We start from the raw sequence: 18,765 nt of genomic DNA on the forward strand, positions 1-18,765 counted from the left end.
TGGAATGGCGCCCTCATGACGCAGCACATACACACCTGCCAACCTGTCACCCCCTCAGTTCCTTCTTACTAGGGATGTAAAATACTAAATGGTTAAATGGTTATCTGGTAAGCATTAGTCTTACCAGTTAACTGACCCTAACTGTTAAACCCCAGCCCTGGGGCAGCAGCCCCAGCCCCTCTCCCTTTAATTGGCAAATTAAATAACATAATTTTAATTGTTTAAATGGTTAACTTTTTAAACAGATATTTACATCCGTACTTCTTATCACCTGTGATGGTTGCTGGAACGCTGTTTGTCTCTTGCTTTGCAAGTGATACTCCTTAGTGGATCTTTATCCTGTAAATAGATTGTAAATCATTAGAATTAGAATAAGTTAGCAAGTAGTTAGATAACTTAGAGTAGTTAGTAAGATCCTGCCCTGAGGGGCTATCCCACCCAGGAATCTGTGACATGCCTTGGTCCCAGGGCTTCAAACAGTGTGCGGCATGCCACAAACCCATACTGGTAAGTGACCCGCACGACAGCTGTCTAAAGTGCTTGGGCGAGGGCCACATTCAGGAACGGTGCCAGATTTGTAAGAACTTTAAGCCCAGGACAAAAAAGGAGAGAGATAACAGAGTCAAATGCCTTCTCATAGAGGCAGCACTTCACCAGTCATCGGAGTGGCAGCCTGAATCGGCACCGAGTACCTCGTTGGTCAGGAGTGCCCCAGTCTCCTTAAGAGAGGCACAGCATGATTCGAGATCCGCGACACCGATGAAAGACACTACCACCTGGTACCGACACACCTTCCGGCTAGCAAGAAGTCAGCACCAGCCACGCGGCACCACTCCCCATCACTGGTGCTGAAAAAGAAACCGAAGAAGTCAGACCGGGGGCCCTCTCCGCAAAGACAAAGGCCACAGAGAGAATGAGACTGATGCCGGGCCACTCTCGGACATCCATAGAACACTCAGCACCAGTGACTCTGGCCCCGGGATGAGGTCTGTTGAGCCAATTTCCCATGGACTACCTACCTAGGTAAAGCCACAGAGGGGATACATTCACCAGAGCCATGTGAGGCAGTGAGGAGCCTCCATGCCCTTCCAGTGCTGCCATCTCCCCCAAGTCATCGGCTCTTAGGGACAGCTCTGGCATCACATGACCTCTCAGCACGGAGGCAGGTGCCAGTTCTGAGCAAGTCAGCAATAAGGGTGTGGCATCCTCATGGCAGAACTTGACGCCACTAGACCGCTCGCCACAGCAGCACCATTGACCACTGCGGCACCAATGAGCACCGCGCTGCCATGGTACCCAGGAGTGGGTCCTCTGGCTCTGGTTCGGAGGCTGACTCATACGCCTCCCGGAGGACAAGGCACCGAGCTGACCATAGGCATTCTGCAGCTGTAGCATAAGGGCTAGTTCCATCAGCATAGCCACCAGCTCAATGGCAAATATCACTCCAGTGGCTGATGTGGAACCTGTGGGTGGTCCAACCATTCCAAGGTTCCCACACAGGATGGTCCCACTCGGTGCCGTCAGAGGTGAGAGCCCCCCCACCTTCCTCCTCGGAAAGGGGTTTGATCCCAGGAGCTGAGATCGCCGATGTGCAGGATATCCCCTCAGGAGACCCACCGGCAACAGAAGACATACAAGGTGCAGTGCCAGTGAAAGCCTCATCATCTTCCTCCCCAGATGAGGCAGTGGCAGGAATGGCCATCGCACCCACGCAAGATGACTATAAGGCTCACCAAGAGCTTTTGTGTTGTGTGGCTCAAAACCTGGGCGTACAGGTTGAAGAGATCACAGAATCAGTTCTACCACCCTCGGGGCTGGCAAGAGTGGCCCTGCCCTTCAATGAGGCCCTCTTGCAGCCCATAAGAGTTCTGTGGCAAATCTCTGCATCCTTCCAGCCCACAGCAAAGCAGGTGGAAAGTAAATACTTTGTACCCCCCAAGGGGTATGAGTATCTCTACACCCATCCCCCACCAGATCCTAGTCATTGTGGCTGCTTACAAGTGAGAGAGACAGGCAAAAAGAGCCATCACCCAAGGCAAAAGAGGCCAGGAAACTGGATTTATTAGGCAGGAAGGTGTACTCTACAAGGGGCCTCCAGATGAGAATATCAAACCATCAGGTACTCCTAGGTCACTATGATTTTAATTCCTGGTCAGCCATGATGAAATTTAAGGAACTCCTACCGTCAGGGTCCAGAACTGAATTCATGGCCCTTGTAGAGGAGGGTAAGGCAGTGGCCAAAGCATCCTTCCAGGTAGTCTTAGATGCAGCGGCTACAGCTGCCCAAGCCATGGACACAGCAGTAGTCATGAGGCAGAGCTCTTGGCTTCAGTCCTCTGGACTACTTCACGAGGTCCAGCAAACTATCCAGGACCTACTATTCGAGGGGAATTCCCTTTTCTTAGGCCAAGGTTTATGTTTGTTTTTTAAGGTAATAAAGGACAAGTGTAGGAAGGATGTTAGGCCCTGATCATGCAAACTTTTAGAATAACTTTACACACTTTACTGACCTCAGTGGGACTATTCAGGTTTGTAAAGTTACATGCAGAAGTATTTGTACAAAAGGGCTGAGCATTAAGTTTGGACAATATCTAATGTGTGTGCATACTGCGTTTTAATCAGGTTGCACTCTCAGACTGCTTCTAAGGGCCTGTCCACACTCGTATAAAAGGTGTATTTTAAAAGGTATTAGAGAACATGTTTTGATTAACATGTTAAAAACTCAATTTCCTCCTAGGCTTTACCTGGACTAGCTAATGTATTTAAAATTATATTTGCCATGTCTAAACTAATGTGTTAAAATGTGTTAACACATGTTAACTAATATGTTTTAAATACATATCTTTTTATATTACTAGTGTGATCAGGCTCTAAGCGTGAAGTGAAAGGAGAGAGAAGAGGAAAGATCAAAATGAGCCAGAATGTTAGGATTTTCTTCAACTTTTTTCCTGATTATATTTCTGTTGACTCTTTAATAAAATTACAGTCATGAAATTGAAATAAAGGAAAACCGAAGTGTTATAAAATTCTCATAATTACAAATAGTTTTAAAAAAATTAGCAGCCTTTTCTGGAAATCCACTAAAATACAATAGGAATAAATAGAAAAGAGAACTCTTTAAAACTATTTTCTTTTCATTGATTTGTTCGTCTATTTGTTTTGCTATCCGGTATTTTCTTCTTTCTCCTTCATTTACATACAGGATCAGAGTAGCCGGGATTGATAAATTTATATATTCACTGTTATTGAGAAATAATAGTACAAAGATTAGGCATATCTCTGAACTCTGGCTCAAAGTCATTGTTAGCAGATCACAGTACAGGAATTTTCATACTGCATAATTATTGAGAAGTAACCATACAATGATTATGATATTAAGACACACACACATGCACACACAACTAGACTATAGGGATCTGCACAACTGAGATAAATTATACAGTTGTGTATCAGTACATCATTTTCAGTAGCTGAACAGCATCCCTGCACTCTGGCTGAGAAAAAGTGCGTTTTCATATCATATAAAATTAAAGATGTTTTAGCATTTTTATTTTGTCTTATTTTTAGGATCAAACCATGTGGGCATGCTTAGCTGCTATGGCAGTTGCTAATAAGGACATGACAACAGCAGAAATAGCCTATGCATCAATCGGTGATGTAAGTAGATGAGATTTAACTATTTTTTAACTAAATCATTGCAATGCTAATTTTATTAGTGTATTTCTCCAGTTAAACCATCACACTTTGTTTTAACAGATTGACAAAGTTCAGTACATCAATTCTATCAAGGAACTTCCATCAAAAGAATCAAGAATGGCTCATATACTGCTGTTCAGTGGAAATATACAAGATGCTGAAATGCTTCTTCTTCAAGCAGGCCTTATTTATCAAGCTATTCAAGTCAACATTAACCTTTATAATTGGGATAGGTAATATTTCTCTCAACATACCATAGCTGCTACCATTAATAATCTTACTAAGATTAAGTTTTAAATGTTTAGAGAATTAGACACTTAATTGACTAATCTATTAACCATAGTTGCCTGGACCCTGAGAAACATCGAATTAAATCATATATCATGATGATATACAGAGTAAGCAAAAGGATGGTGCTCAAAAAATGTCTCTCTTCCCACAACAGGATTTGGGGAATAGGTTAGGTAGAACTCCCCCACTAGCATGGAAACCATTTTCCCCGACCATGACAACAATATGTTTAGGCCCCTTTACTATTAATTGGGCAGAAGCCCCCAATCTCCCTTCACCATGGCTGATTGTGGGTACAAAATTAGAGGTCCCTTTAAAAATGTGGCACTTCATGTCCTTGTAGAGAGAAAATTGGACCTCTCTGTATGCCGACTTTTCCACTATAACAAATTTAGAAAAAATGCTTACTCAGCTCCAAGTTCAGATTCTCATGCCACATCTGTTCAGCATCCAAATAATCATTTGAAAGTTAGAGATAAATAGAGTTTGTCTACGCTCAAATAAAGTGGAAGTGGTAGTTCCTAAATGTAATGGGGAAAATTTGCCATCCTTACAGCTTTAGATTTAGGTAGCATTTTAACTCATAAAGGACTCATGGTCTAAATATTGCTTCAAATATGCATTATTGGTTCTGGCTGCTTAAAGTAATTAATATAGTTGGGTGCATCTATCTATTAAAATAATATGTAAATGCAGCATTAGTATATTTCCTGTAATTCTCTTTCTGTATCATCATTTAACACTGTTATTTTTAACAGGGATGAAAGTTCAGATACTATGAACTGCTTAATTTGGTTCCTAACACAAAGCCTTATTTGATATTGACTTTAATTTCAGTTTAGTATTGTGCATTCTGAGTTTCTCAGGGTCCAGGCAACCATGGTTAATAGATTAGTCAATGAAGTGTCTAAATGAAGGTAAAATGAGAAATTAGCAAACCACCTTTCAATCTGAATTAAGTTTTCTTTTGGAAATATTCTTTATGGGGAAAACTCAAACAATTAAAGTATATTGCCTAATGGGCTTCATTAATGCTAAGGATTACATGTAAATTAATTTAGAAACTTTATTTTTTCTGGCAAGCACATATATCGATCTGTGTTTTGCTGATGTTGCCAAGAATGTCTTATCTGGAAAACAATTAATAAAACATTCTAAGATATTTAAATTTATATATCACTCCAAAGAAAACAAATATAAACAAATAGACGTATCATAATAATGCAATGGCTGCTGAGCTTCCCGTTTTTAGGGTGTTCTAAAAGTGGTCATTTGCATGTGCTATATGTGTTCAAGTAGATGCTCTCCAAGAGCCAAGACATTTTTTTTAATTCATAGCTATAATAATTTCACTAAAAGTTATTTTTTTTACCCTTTCTTACTGACAGTAATATACTCAAAAGTAAAAGAGGGTGTATTTTTTCAATTACTTAAAAAAAATCCTGTTGTCACATTTCTATAATGTGATTAGGTTGTCAACAGAAAAATGTTAATTATATATCATACACTATCCACTTTGTGATGTATGTTATCAGGAAAAATTGGTTACTTTCACCCTCCTATGGTTAACACTAATGCTAAATTGCTTGGCACCTTGCATCAGGAAGATCAGCCTCCAGCACAATCACTGTACAGATCTCTTTTTGTAAAGCCAAAGTAACTGTAATTGTGTTAGTATTTTTTTTCAGCATGACAAGCTCATTTTTCTTTTATTCCAGGGCACTGGAACTAGCAGTGAAGCACAAGACACATGTTGACACAGTTTTGGGTTATCGACAAAAGTTCCTGGAGGACTTTGGAAAAAAAGAAACCAATAAGCGATTTTTGCAGTATGCAGAAGGTGTAAGTATTCTGTGGAAACTTAGCCCTACATTTTCAAAAGGTCAGCCTTCATTTTGTGGTCACAATTTATGCAAAAAATATTGCTCCCACATTTTTGCATCAGTTCAGCTGTGGATGTAAATCTTGGTTGTTACACACTGTTTATCTGACTGCAAGCACAAATTAAAAGCTTGATATGGAACTGGTAACATTTGTGAATGCAATGTATTTGGGGGCATAAAATAAGTCTGCATAAATTTTGCATCCTGAAAACATGCAGGGGCTTTTATTTTGAGGCACACATTTTGTACATAAACAGGGAGTTGGGTTGAAAATGTACCTTTTAATGTCTTCAGTAACACATTGTATGAATATTAATAGTAACAGTCAGTAAGGTTATCCAGAAGAAAAATTAAGAGCCAATCATGAACTATTATTATATCTATCTATCTGTCTATATTTCATAGGCATACCGTTTCACAGAATACCTATAATTCTAATTTTAGTTCAGAACAAAAATATCAACTTGAGTTGATTACTTGTGTAGTATTTGATAGTTTTTTAAGGCCAGGAAGAGGAACTATTATGATCAAAACCTTGCTGGAAGTGTAAAATGGGAAACCAAGTCACAAATCCACACAATTTGGGCTAAATCAATTTTTGCCTTTATTTATAACTTTTCAGACAGAATTATTGTCATAGTGTATGAACATATATTTATGCCTCACAAAAACAAATAAGATGGAACACGTAGGGGCCCAAGTTATTGAGTTGCAGGGTACCGGGAAGCTCTTCTCTACTTCATGATGGTCATCTCAGCCTCTGATCCCTTGTCTTTCAGTCTCAGTCCTTCAGTTTCTGGTCCAGTATTTCTTCAATTCGGGTCTTTTTTCACTTTGATTCCTGTACATTTCCACATTACCGATTTATTAGCTTTTCTCCAATCAGCATTAAAATTTGTCAAACAATCTGTACAATATGCATATGCAAGCTTCAGTTCTTCAAGTGCTTGCACGTGTCCATTCCCATACAGGTGGGTGAGTGCTCCAAGCATAGTTGCCGGAAATTTTTCCCCTAGCAGTGTCCGTCGGGTCGGCTCTTGCACTCTTGGGTGCCACGTGCACATGGCTCCAGTATAAAGGACCCTGCCGACCCTGTTCCCTTTCAGTTCCTTCTTACCGCCCATGACGGTTGGTTGGAATCCTTCATTGCTTAGGCAATTCTTTCGTAGTGTTGATACCAGTTGTATAAATAGTTATTATAGTTAGTACTTAGAGTAGTTTTTAGTAGTTTTAGGTTTTATATAGCTCGGATGCCTCCACACTTAATTTGTGGGGTTGTCTGCCTTCCCAGTGCCAGGGCATGCCTCGGTCGCCGGGTTTCAAGCCCTGCACTGCCTGCAGTAAGCCTATGTCTCTGAGCGACTCCCACTCGAGCTGTCGCAGGTGCCTGGGGGAAGCTTATAGGTAAGACCATTGCCAAATCTGCAGAGACTTCAGGCCCTGGACCAATAAGGACCAAGAGGCCTGACTGAAGGTCCTCCCAATGGGAGGCAGTCTTAAGAACAGCTTCGGAGCCTCTCTCAGACTCAGCACCAAGCACCTCAGCTTTGGTGGGGAGCATTCCTCCATCTACCCGGGACTCTCAGCACTGATCACCCTCTCAGGTGCCTAAGAAGAAGCACCAAGAGGACACCAAGTCTCCAGTGCTGAAATGTAAGGGAGACAGGGAGAGAGTGAGATCCGCACCACACCACTCATCTCTCCCAGCACCACATCAGGTGCTGGCAATTCCAGTGCCACAGCAAGCTCCTCGGACACCTACAAAGGAACAACCTCAGAGTAGATGACCAGTTCATGGTGCCATCAACTCCCGAGGCATTCGCAGTGGCCAGGGACCTTCTCAGCCTACAGTGGGTCAAGACTCGGCCCCACTGGTGCCACCAAGTGGCAGGAAGCAACCCCTGAACCTCACCTGGTGCTGTGACCATTGTCTACAGGGAAGCCCCCATTATCAGCCACAAGATTGTCTCATCTACTGTCTCTGGCACCGAGCGACATGGCTCCGCCCTGGTCTCCGCACCACAGCTCGGAGTCTTCGTTGGACTTGGAGGTTGGGTCATATTTCCCTCTTCTACATAACCGACATCATTGCTCTCCGGGCGTCCATACCATACTATGTCTCTGTCTTCCGCGGTACCACCAGGCACATGGTCACAGGTCCATGGGATCCACTGATGATACAATGGCCTTTTTGGAACCCTTGAGAGTTTCCCCTTCCTCAGGGCACTCTCTCAAGACACTCTAGTAGCATCATACTTCCAGGGGACCCAGAACCAGCTAGCAGATTGTCTTAGCCGTTTTTTCTCCTTCACCACAAGTAGTCTCTACAACCGGACATCATGAGGGACATCTTCCAACAGTGGAGGTCTCCCCTTATAAACCTGTTCGCCTCGCGCATCAATAGGAAATGTCATCAATTCTGCTCCCTGTGGCCACAGCCTGGGCTCCCTTACAAATGCATTCCTGTTGCCATGGATGAGTCACCTGTTCTACACCTTTCCTTCTAGTCCGTTGATTCACAGGTGTGACAGTGTACCCCATAAGGCTTTATGGGGAGGGGGTGCTTATAAATGTATGTATGACATAACTGGAATATGTTTTGTGCTGCCAGTGCCAGGTAACATATCTCTGTAAAGGTTATGGTCTACTATATCTATTCATCCTATTTATACATATATATATCATTTTCTACTTGAGGTTAAGAATATGGGCTGTATGCTTGCTTGGTTTCTAAGTAAGCTTTGGGAGGCATTTGGTCAGCTTCTTTAGGAAGGAATTCGCCAGGTTAAGTACCTGATCAGGAAACACTTGGAGAACAATGCATCTTGGAATGCTCCAATCCACATAAGAAGTCTTCCTGGAGACATGCAAGATACCATGTGGACAATGACGTCGGCCTGTAAAGACTGAGTCATGCAGGGGCATGTGACTTGCCCAGGTGACTCCAAAACTCCATCTTGGAGCTGGATTTTGCATAGGAGGGAGGAGGGGGGTCCCCACCCACAAGAGTCTATTTAAACCCGTGGGAGACCCCTCCATTTTGTCTTCAGATGGCTAAAGAAGGAGCCTCTCCACCCCCACCAGGATACTTGAAGGAGACTGAAACAAAGGACAGTAACTATAGGGGGTGTGAGTGATTGCTGGACCCAGCCTAAAAGGAGATTAGCCTGTAAGAGGGAGTGCTCTGGAACTGGTGAGGAAATCATCTGTATTTAGTTTGATTAGACATAGATTTGCGCATTTTATTTTATTTTGCTTGGTGACTTTGTTCTGTCTGTTACTACTTTGAACACTTAAATCCTACTGTCTGTATTTAATAAAATCACTTTTTATTTAGTAATTTACTCAGAGTATGTATTAATACCTGGGGGAGCAAACAACTGTGCATATCTCTCTATCAGTGTTATAGAGGGCGAACAATTTATGAGTTTGCCCTGCATAAGCTTTATGCAGGGTAAAACTGATTTATTTGGGTTTAGACCCCATTGGGAGTTGGGCATCTGAGTGCTAGAGACAAGCACACTTCTGTGAGCTGTTTTCAGGTAAACTTGCAGCTTTGGGACAAGTGATTCAGACCCTGGGTCTGTGTCTGGAGCCAGACGGGAGTGTCTGGCTCAGCAAGACAGGGTGCTGGAGTCCTGAATTGGCAGGGAAAACAGGAGCAGAGGTAGTCTTTTGCTCATCAGGTGGCAGCTCCCAAGGGGGTTTCTGTGATCCAACCCGTCACAACAGGGTTCTGGTGTTAATATCAAGCAAGACCGAGCGTGAGTCATTCTCATAGCCCTGGCATGGCCCAGACAGCACTGGTTCACCATTCTCCTCGGCATGCCCATGCAGGCACCAATTCGGCTTCCACTACACCCAGACTTGATCTCCCAGGACCACAGCCAGTTGCTAAATCCAAATCTTGGCTCTCTCCATCTGACGGATTGGAAGCTCCATGGCTGAACCTGGAGGAGCAGGCAAGCTCGGAGCAGGTCCATGAGGTCCTACTGAGCAGTAGGAAGCCCTCGACCTGAGCCAACTACCTTACAAAATGGAAGCGATTTTCCATCTGGTGCGCCAAATGACCAGTCCTGCCTTTACAATCATCTCTACAGCTTATCTTGGAGCACCTGAAACAACCTGGAGCATCAGTCAAGGTCCACCTACTGGCCATTTCTGCCTTCCATCCCAAGGTGGACAGCCAGTCAGTCCTCTCCTATGAGAAGGTCATACGATTTCTTAAAGGCCTGGAAAGGGTGTATTCTCAGGTCAGAGATCCCTCACACACACCTTGTCCTATCAAAACTCATAGGGCCCCCATTTGAACCGTTAGCATCATGCTCATTGTTACACCTTTCTTGGAAAGTGGCCTTTCTGGCAGCCATCACTTCGGCCAGAAGAGTCTCAGAGATCCAGGTCATCACATCAGAGCCCCCATAAATTATCTTTTTTAAGGACAAGATACACACTATCATTTCTTCCTAAAGTCGTCTCACAGTTCCAATGCAGTCAAGAAATCTTTTTACTGGTATTTTACCCTAAGCTGCATGTGAACAGAGAAGAAAAGCATCTCCACTCACAGGATGACGGGAGGGCCTTAGCTTTCAACATTCATGGACCAAGGCGTTCCGCAGATCTTTGCAACTATTCATAGTGATAGCAGAAAGAATGAAAGGTCTCGCCATCTTTGCACAGAGACTCACTTCATGCATTTCATGAGTTCTCAAACATCCCACCACTTGTTATCCTTACAGTTCACTCTACAAGATGCCAAGCTTCCTCCGTGGCTTTCATAGCGCAAGTTCTGATTCAGGAGATCTGCAAAGCAGCAAAGCAACCTGGTCTTCCATTCACACATTCATGATGCACTATGCCATTGTTCAACAGGCTAGAGAGAATGCTGGCTTTGGCCGAGCAGTTTTGCAGTCAGCTTGTCCTTGAACTCTGAACCCATCTCCTATACAACTGCTTGTGAGTCACCTATTTGGGAATGGACATGCACTCAAAGAAGAAAAAACAGTTACTAACCTTTCCATAACTGTTTTTCTTTAAGATGTGTTGCACATGTCCATTCCAAGACCCACCCTCCATCCTCTCTTCAGAGGCGGTCAGCAAGAAGAAACTGAAGGGGAATGGGGTCGGCAGGGTCTTTTATACCAGCACCATATAAACACAGCACCAGAGGATGCTAGAGTCAACCTGAAGGATACCCCTAGGGGGGAAATTTCTGGCAACTGTGCTCGGGGTGTGCACACACCTATGTGGGAATGGACATGTGCAATACATCTTGAAGAACAACAGTTATGGAAAGGTTAGTAAACATTGTTTTATATAAATGTTGCTGTTTACACTATTTTCATGTCATTATGCTTTCATGTCACCTCATTTTTCCCCCAGTAAAGGGAAAACACCACCCGTGCCAGGCAAAAGTTAAGCCAAGATCTTGGCACAAGTATTACCTCATCCAAACTTATTCACTATCCATAGTTATAAACTATTAAAATAGAAAACCCCTATTATCATAACCTTTCGATTTTATTTGAACAGGGACGTTATGATGGCATTTAATGTCAACATTTTTTTTTATCTTCTCCAAATATGGGTTTTCAGGGGACTTTCTACTCTCCAGCATCTTGTTTGTAAATCATTAAAAGGCCATGTCAGTAATTTTGCTCATTGCATTTTCAAGGTGCTTTTTATTTTAATTTAGTTCAGGATATTTTTTTGTATTTAATTGTTCCCCAACAAGATAAAAGGTTATTTATCAAGTTCCTCTACATAATCCCACTGCATGGGAAGCATTGACAGTGCAACTCGGACAGTGGAACCTTTAGATAGCAGTGCCTGGTGGTGCGCTGTCACGCCCCCTTCTGACCCTCCCCTGGATAGTCCTGAATGATCGGAGACCCAGGCAATAGAAGGGGGCATGGCATTCCAACAACCTCAATTGCTTCCAGCTGCTGCAGCTGACAGATCAGGAACTCCATCTGAGTTCTTGGCCCATATTTTTTGCTTTGATAGTGCCTACTACACTTTTAGCATAGATTTATCTAGTTTTCTGGTGTAAATAGTTAGCTTTTAGCATTTCAATCGTTAGGTTTTATTTCTTTAATAAACAAACAAACCAAGGGGGAAGGGGATACCTCAGTGGTTTGAGCATTGGCCTGCTAAACCCAGGGTTGTGAGTTCAATCACTGAGGGGGCCATTTAGGGATCTGGGGCAAAAATCTGCCTGGGGATTGGTCCTGCTTTGAGCACTGGGTTGGACTAGATGACCTCCTGGTCCCTTCCAACCCTGATATTCTATGATCAAATTTTTGAGTAGTTTGTACAACTTCGATTCCACTATTAAAATCTAGTGGCAGATCCAAAGATCAAGAACCTTGGTTGTAAAAAGTGGGCCTCTTGCCCTGCAGTCTTTCTGGCATCAGATGCTCACATAAGATGCCCAGCCTGCCTTGGGAAGGATTGTTCTTCTTCAAGATGCTCAATCTGCAGTACTTTCACTCCAAGGATGCCGAAAGAGAGGCAGAACAGACTATAAGGGCTACCACTGCAGGAGGGTTTGGCAGCCAAGCTCTCTGGATCCAGAACATTTCTTGGATCCGTGAGTGAACATAGACCAGATTTGGCCCCTGATACTTCTGGAGAGACTAGGCAGCAGAGACCTCTGCAGAAAGTACTGTCTTCAGTTCCAAACTCCAAGAAACCTCTGGTACCTAAAAAGGATCATAAACCATCAGATCTGAAACAAAAAGGTAGAGAAAGAACCCCATCAGTGACAGCCTCAAAGCCAGTCCAGGGAAGTGAAACCCTCCCCCCCCTCGGATTTGGGAACTTCAGTGCTGGAAAAAGACTCACTGCTCAGAAAGGTCTGTGTTAGGAGAGCCAACATGCACTTGAGGGATGTTCCAGGTCAGTCTTCTACAGACCTAAAATGGCAGCTCCAAAATCAAGAACAAAAGATCCTGATCATCTAACAAATCAGACAGCTGTTATTATGGATACACCAGATCTGCTTCTCTATTTTCAAGCCCGCTCGGCAACTTACCATGACAGCAGTAGCTCAGATCAACCAGGCAGATCTGTAACCTCAAATTATGTTGGATCTGGAAGAGAGCAATAATGACTCAGGAGGCAAACAGGATTTCTTCAGATTCCCCAATACTGTTCCTTCTCCTCCAGAGAAAAGAAAGATGGAAGAGATATGTATGACTGCCCCTCCCACCTTCTAAGACTCTCTCAGGCTCTCCTGAAAAGATGCTATTGTCCTTTTTTATACTGCACCTAAGACCACTGATCTCTTCTATACTATTGAGTTTGGATCTGCAGTCAGATGTGTAATCTGAACAACTGAGTCAGTTACCTTACGTGACATGTCATAAGGAAAAGCATGCTGCTAAGGAAACATTTGGAGAGGATACCTACTGTGTCAGATAGTAGGAGCTGGGCATGGATTGCTGGGTGGATTAACAGTATCCTTATGGGCTAGATGGACCTATTGGCCCTCTCCCAGGTATTTCCAGGAACTGGATCACACCTGCTATAGCACAAAAATTTCTCCTCCAAGAGTTCCAGGAAGATTTCAGTCATCAGATATGAAACTCTCAGATGCTTTTATGTTTCATAAAGAGAGAGAGAGAAATCTCCTACCATTGTAGCAGAGGTCCTTTTAGAAGAAGAGCAGCCTTTATTGCCTGAAGATACCAACAAATGGATGCTGAGCTGGAGGACCATAGCTCTTTGGATGAGGATGTGGAGGTTACACCTGCATCTTCCCTGTCAGAGGATTATTTTATGAATTAGTTGACAGAATGGCAGCTACTTTGAAAAGTCCATCTGTGACAGTTGAGAAAATTTCTCATCCAAACTTCGGGATTCTTGGTTCTCCATCCAAAAATAGAATTATATGCCCAGTTTTGAATGGTTTCTAACAGCCAACAAAAGCAATATGGGCCACGTCTGCTTCTGTTCAGGCAAATGTCAAAAAAGGCGGTTAAATTATACCAATTATACATAATCGATTTTAATTTTTTCACATCCATCTGGCTCCAACTTGTTTGTGGTAGAAGCTGCAGTACAGAGATATAAGGATAGCCAGATACATTCCATGCTTTCTGATAAAATAGGCAAAAAAATGGAAATTCTGGGTAGAAAAGTAATTTAATTTGCATCTTTGGGCATAAGAGTGTCGCACTACCAGGCTGTAATGACATGCTACCAATAACATCTTTGAGATAAGATGGCAGTATTTGCAAAATCCCTCCTGGAGGATCAGAGAAAATTAACCAGTGACCCTCCTCTGTAAAAGACAACTTGTTGCAAACTGGGAGAAGTTGATCTCACTACCCACACAAAAGTTCTTCTTCAAAGGGGCAGTTTTGGACACTCAGAAAGACAGAAGCCTTTCTGCCAGAAGAAAGATTCCATCAACTATAACCAGTTTCCATGTCAAAGAAGCATATTCTCTCTCATGCTATTGGGCCTAATAACCACAACTATGTATTTAACCTCTTATGCCTGACTCAGAATGAGATCTCTCCAACACTGGTTGGAAAAGAATTACAAACCAGACTTAGATGACGTTTCTGACACTGACCACAGCAAGGAACATACTTTTGTCTCTGTTATGGTGGATTCCGTCTCAGTGTTATGAACAGAGTTGTTTTCAACTCTCCAAGCCCAACAGTCACAACAGTCACTTGAAACATGGGTTGGGAAGCATATTTTGACAAGTTGAGACTCTGACCATTAGAATTTTCAGGAATAGAAACTGCACATAACTTGCTAAAGCTGAGACCAATAAGTTGAGCTCTGAAATCGTAACTAGCTCATCTTCATCTCCAAGTAGTTTGAGTCATCAAAGACAAAACAATGTATTATAGAAAAAAGCAAGAAGGGGCTCACTCCATACAATTGTGCAGGGAAGCACAGCTTTATGGAAATGGTGCATTCAAGATCTGCACTGTAGCTCTATACCTCACAGGAAAAGAACATAGCCTTGTGGACCAACTGAGCGGGGACACAGAAGAATTCCATGATTCGTAAGTGGCTTACAGGATCTGGTCCAAGAAGGGAATATAGCTGAACTGCTTGGTAATAGTGACCGTAATGTAATTAAATTTAACATCTTTTTAGGAGGAAAGATAGCAAAGAAAACCAGCACAGCATTTAATTTCAAAAAGGGAACTACACAAAAATGGGAACTACACAAAAATGACGAGGCCAGTCAAACGGAAATTAACAGGAATAGTCACAAGACTGAAATGCCTGTAAGCTGCATGGAAATGTTTTTAAAGCACCATAATATAGGCTCAAAATCTATGTATACCCCAGATTTTAAAAGAAGCAGTAAGAGGACCAAAAAAAATAACACAATGGCTCAACAACAGCAAAAATGAGAGAGACGGTTAAAGACAAAAAGACATTCTTTAAAAATTGGAAGTCAAATCCTACTGAGAAAAATAGAAAGGAACATAAACCATGGCAAGTCAAGTGTAGAGGTATAATTAGGCAGGTCAAAAAAGAAGTTGAAGAGCAACTAGCGAAAGACACAAAAACTAACAGCAAAAACAATTTTAAGTATATCAGAAGCAGGAAGCCTGCCACACAGTTCAAGGTGCTAGAGGAGCACTCAAGGAAGACAAGGCCGTTGCAGAAAAGTTAAATGAATTCTTTGCATCAGTCTACACTGCAAAGGATGTGAGGGAGATTCTCATACCTGAGCCATTCTTTTTAGTCTGATTAGATAATTACCCCAATCAGCTTCCTCTGGAGAACTAATGGGCATATAAGTGATCAGAGTGTAGGCTCACCTGTTCACTCCCTGCATTCTGTCACATGTGGACAAGGGTGACTCAGCAGATATAGCATACTTGGACTTTAACAAGGTCCCTCACCAAAGGCTCTTAAGCAAAGTAAGCAGTCATGGGATAAGAGAGAAGGTCCTCTCATGGATCAGTAACTGGTTAAAAGATCAGAAACAAAGGGTAGGAATAAATGGTCAGTTTTCACAGTGGAGAGAGATAAATAGTGGTGTCTCCCAGGGATCCATACTGGGACAAGTGCTGTTCAATGTACTCATAAATTATCTGGGTCGCTCTGGTCAGCACCGCTGACCGGAACGTTAAAAGTCCCGTCGGCGGTGCTGTCTAGGTAAGGCAGGCTAATGCCTATCTGTTTCGACACTGCATTGCGCACCGGAAGCGTCCAGCAGTGGTCCGGCTTCTATGCAGGGGGCCACAGGGCTCTGCACGCTGCCCCCACCCCATGCACTGGCTCCGCACTCTGCTGCAGAGCCTCCTATGAAATTTTTCTTAAAATGCACACAGTCAATAATGTAGGTGAGTTCAGATATTCATTAATGTAGATCAAGATGCTGTAGCTCAGTCTGAGATAGGGAATTGATGTCCTTATTACAGATGGGCATAAATATATAAAAAGAGTAATTAAAAATGGACAGTTCATAGGAGGAGACAAAACAAAATAGAAAGACAGTCCTCAAATTCATTCAAGTGCTTGAAAAACCAAGAGAACAGAATAGGATGCTAGTTCTGACAGTTCAGGCAAAATCAGTTGAGCTGCATTACAAGCAAATGTGAACAGTGCCAGCTTTGATGGAGGATAAGAAATGGCTTATCCATCCAAGAGCCAACTTGAAACCTGTTCCTCTGTTCAGTATTCCAGTATTCATAGTTTAACGGAACTAGGAAACTGCCACAGGATGATGTTTTTCTGCCACTAAAGAAATGCCAATACAAAACCTGAAACATTTATCATCAAAGCAGAATTCAAGTATCGACAATGTTATTTCTGTTCTATCAGGTGACTAATGTAGATGCCATCAATTTGTTTGATGGACTTTGGTGTAGTAGCGAGAAGTTGCTCAATGTACCATGAGCAAGTAGCTGCATTCTGATTGATTTGACGAATAGATTTCATTTATTTTTAAGCTGAAAGATGCCTAGTAGGCTCATCTAAGTTTATTTTCCATTGTTGAATATTTTCTCACCATATATGAGTTTTTAATATTTGTTGAAAAGTATCAGGTTTGTTTCATTTCAAAGGCAGGAACCTCCAATAGCATACTGTTCATTAGATATTGAATATAGAAGAGAGCCATCAACTGATACACACATGTAACTTGCATTAGCATTAATAGTAGTTATATATTTGCATCAAGAGGAGACCTATATAACAACAGAGCAGATCACTTTGTGACTTGAACCTTCATACTGTTGTTCATTAATATGTATTTAATATAATGTTAACACTTACCTACTATCTTTCCTGTTCTTACAGTTGGAAGTTGATTGGGACAAAATCAAGGCCAAAATAGAGATGGAAATTGCTAAAGAAAGAGAACGAGCCGCAGCCACTCCAGCAGTCAGAGCCAGTGTAACTGTACAACGCTAAATACAGTGCTGGCCATATTAAATAGCTGTTTCACTACACATTTGCTGTATCAGTATACTGATAAATCCAAGGATTATCATTTTCCAGGGAGTGGGTTATGGAAGTTAGAGCTCTGAAATTAGTTAATTTTTGCTGAATGTTGGACAGTGGGCAGACCTGGATTCATATGTATATAGGCCAGTTATGATCTGTGCACCCAATCCTGCTTTCCTTACTCTTGTGAGGAGTCCCAGTGAAGTCAGTGGAACTACTTGTGTGAGAAAGAGAGCAAGATCGACTTCTGTCTTCCCATTATTTAATTGTTCAACTTTTCATACACTTTAAAGTAAAAATATGCAGTCTTGGATATCTGGATTTAGGCACTGAAATGCATGTTTAAGCACCTAAATAAGTGGTCTGATTTTCAGCAACAGTGCGGTACAGATATACAGCACTTCTGAAAAGCGGGTCAACTGGTTAAATGCCTTAAGATGCATGTAGGTACCCAACTTTAGGCACCTAATGTGAAAAATGTGGACCTACGTTTATAAATGGCAAAGGAATGTTTCATTTGCAGTTACATAGATAGCTGCATGACAGCACAGTCCCAGTGCTGAAATATTTTCAAATAATACATATATGTTATTTCAGATAAATTCAGCACCTGCGATTGATTGCAAACATATTTCTGTCAATAACAAAAAAAGGGTAGCTGTTGGATAAAAAAATTTTAAATGTTAAATGAATTATTTCATAATAATCTAAAATACTGTGTAACATGCTTTGAATTTTGTTTGAATTAGCAGAAAGTCAACTTTCTGCAAATATCCAATATATGATTGGCAACAGTGTTCTGTGTTTCCTTAATGGTTAGAATGTCCCATCCATTTAGAAGAAAAACTTTTCATGTTTGCACTTGGTCCAGTTCACTTGATTGTGTATTGGATTTAGACATACACCATTTCACCAGAATATTATTTTCTCTCTTTCCTGTTGAAGTAATTGGGGCTGCATGCATATGGATCTGTCTGCATGATCTCTTTGCAATATTGGGACATTAGTTTATTACTGGTTATTGAAGGATGTTAAAGTAATTCTGCATAACATTTCTTTCACATATGAACACTTAAAATTTTGTGCATTCTGTGAGAATCTTTAACTGGTTTAATATTTGTTTTGTAAATCATTATGTAGCAAATATCAATTTTCTGCATATGCTATAACATTCTTAATACAAAATTAAAATAAAATACTTTTTATATCAATTAGATGATGTAACTCATTGATTTTACCATCCCATTAAATAGAAAAGGCAATTCTGAGTACCTACAATCCATGTAAAATTTCCAGTCCTCCAATGTGCTGAGCACCTCCTGCAGAGTGAACCCCTCTATCTTGGGTATGATTTGCAAGAGGCACTGAGCACTTGCAGGAATGACTCCAAAATATCAGTCATAGCCAATGTTTAATGTTAATTTTATCACTTTGTGAAAAGTGTTCACGAACAGGTGGTAGG

At 41.8% G+C, this 18,765-nt stretch overlaps 1 protein-coding gene across 5 annotated transcripts in view; it reads left to right on the forward strand.

Moving 5' to 3' along the window:
* IFT80 (intraflagellar transport 80) overlaps positions 1–18,514 on the forward strand; it is a 180,741-nt gene extending 162,227 nt beyond the window's left edge. For all 5 annotated transcript variants that reach the window (XM_065556886.1, XM_065556888.1, XM_065556889.1 and 2 more), the window contains 4 exons: positions 3,568–3,657; positions 3,757–3,929; positions 5,706–5,829; positions 17,157–18,514. In XM_065556886.1, coding sequence (XP_065412958.1) covers positions 3,568–3,657; positions 3,757–3,929; positions 5,706–5,829; positions 17,157–17,270 — 501 coding nt within the window. In that variant the 3' untranslated portion in view covers positions 17,271–18,514. The remainder of the gene's footprint in view (positions 1–3,567; positions 3,658–3,756; positions 3,930–5,705; positions 5,830–17,156) is intronic.
* Positions 18,515–18,765: the final 251 nt, after the last annotated feature.

The sequence above is a fragment of the Chrysemys picta genome, chromosome 9 (assembly GCF_011386835.1).
Source record: "Chrysemys picta bellii isolate R12L10 chromosome 9, ASM1138683v2, whole genome shotgun sequence".
Lineage (NCBI taxonomy): Eukaryota > Metazoa > Chordata > Testudines > Emydidae > Chrysemys > Chrysemys picta.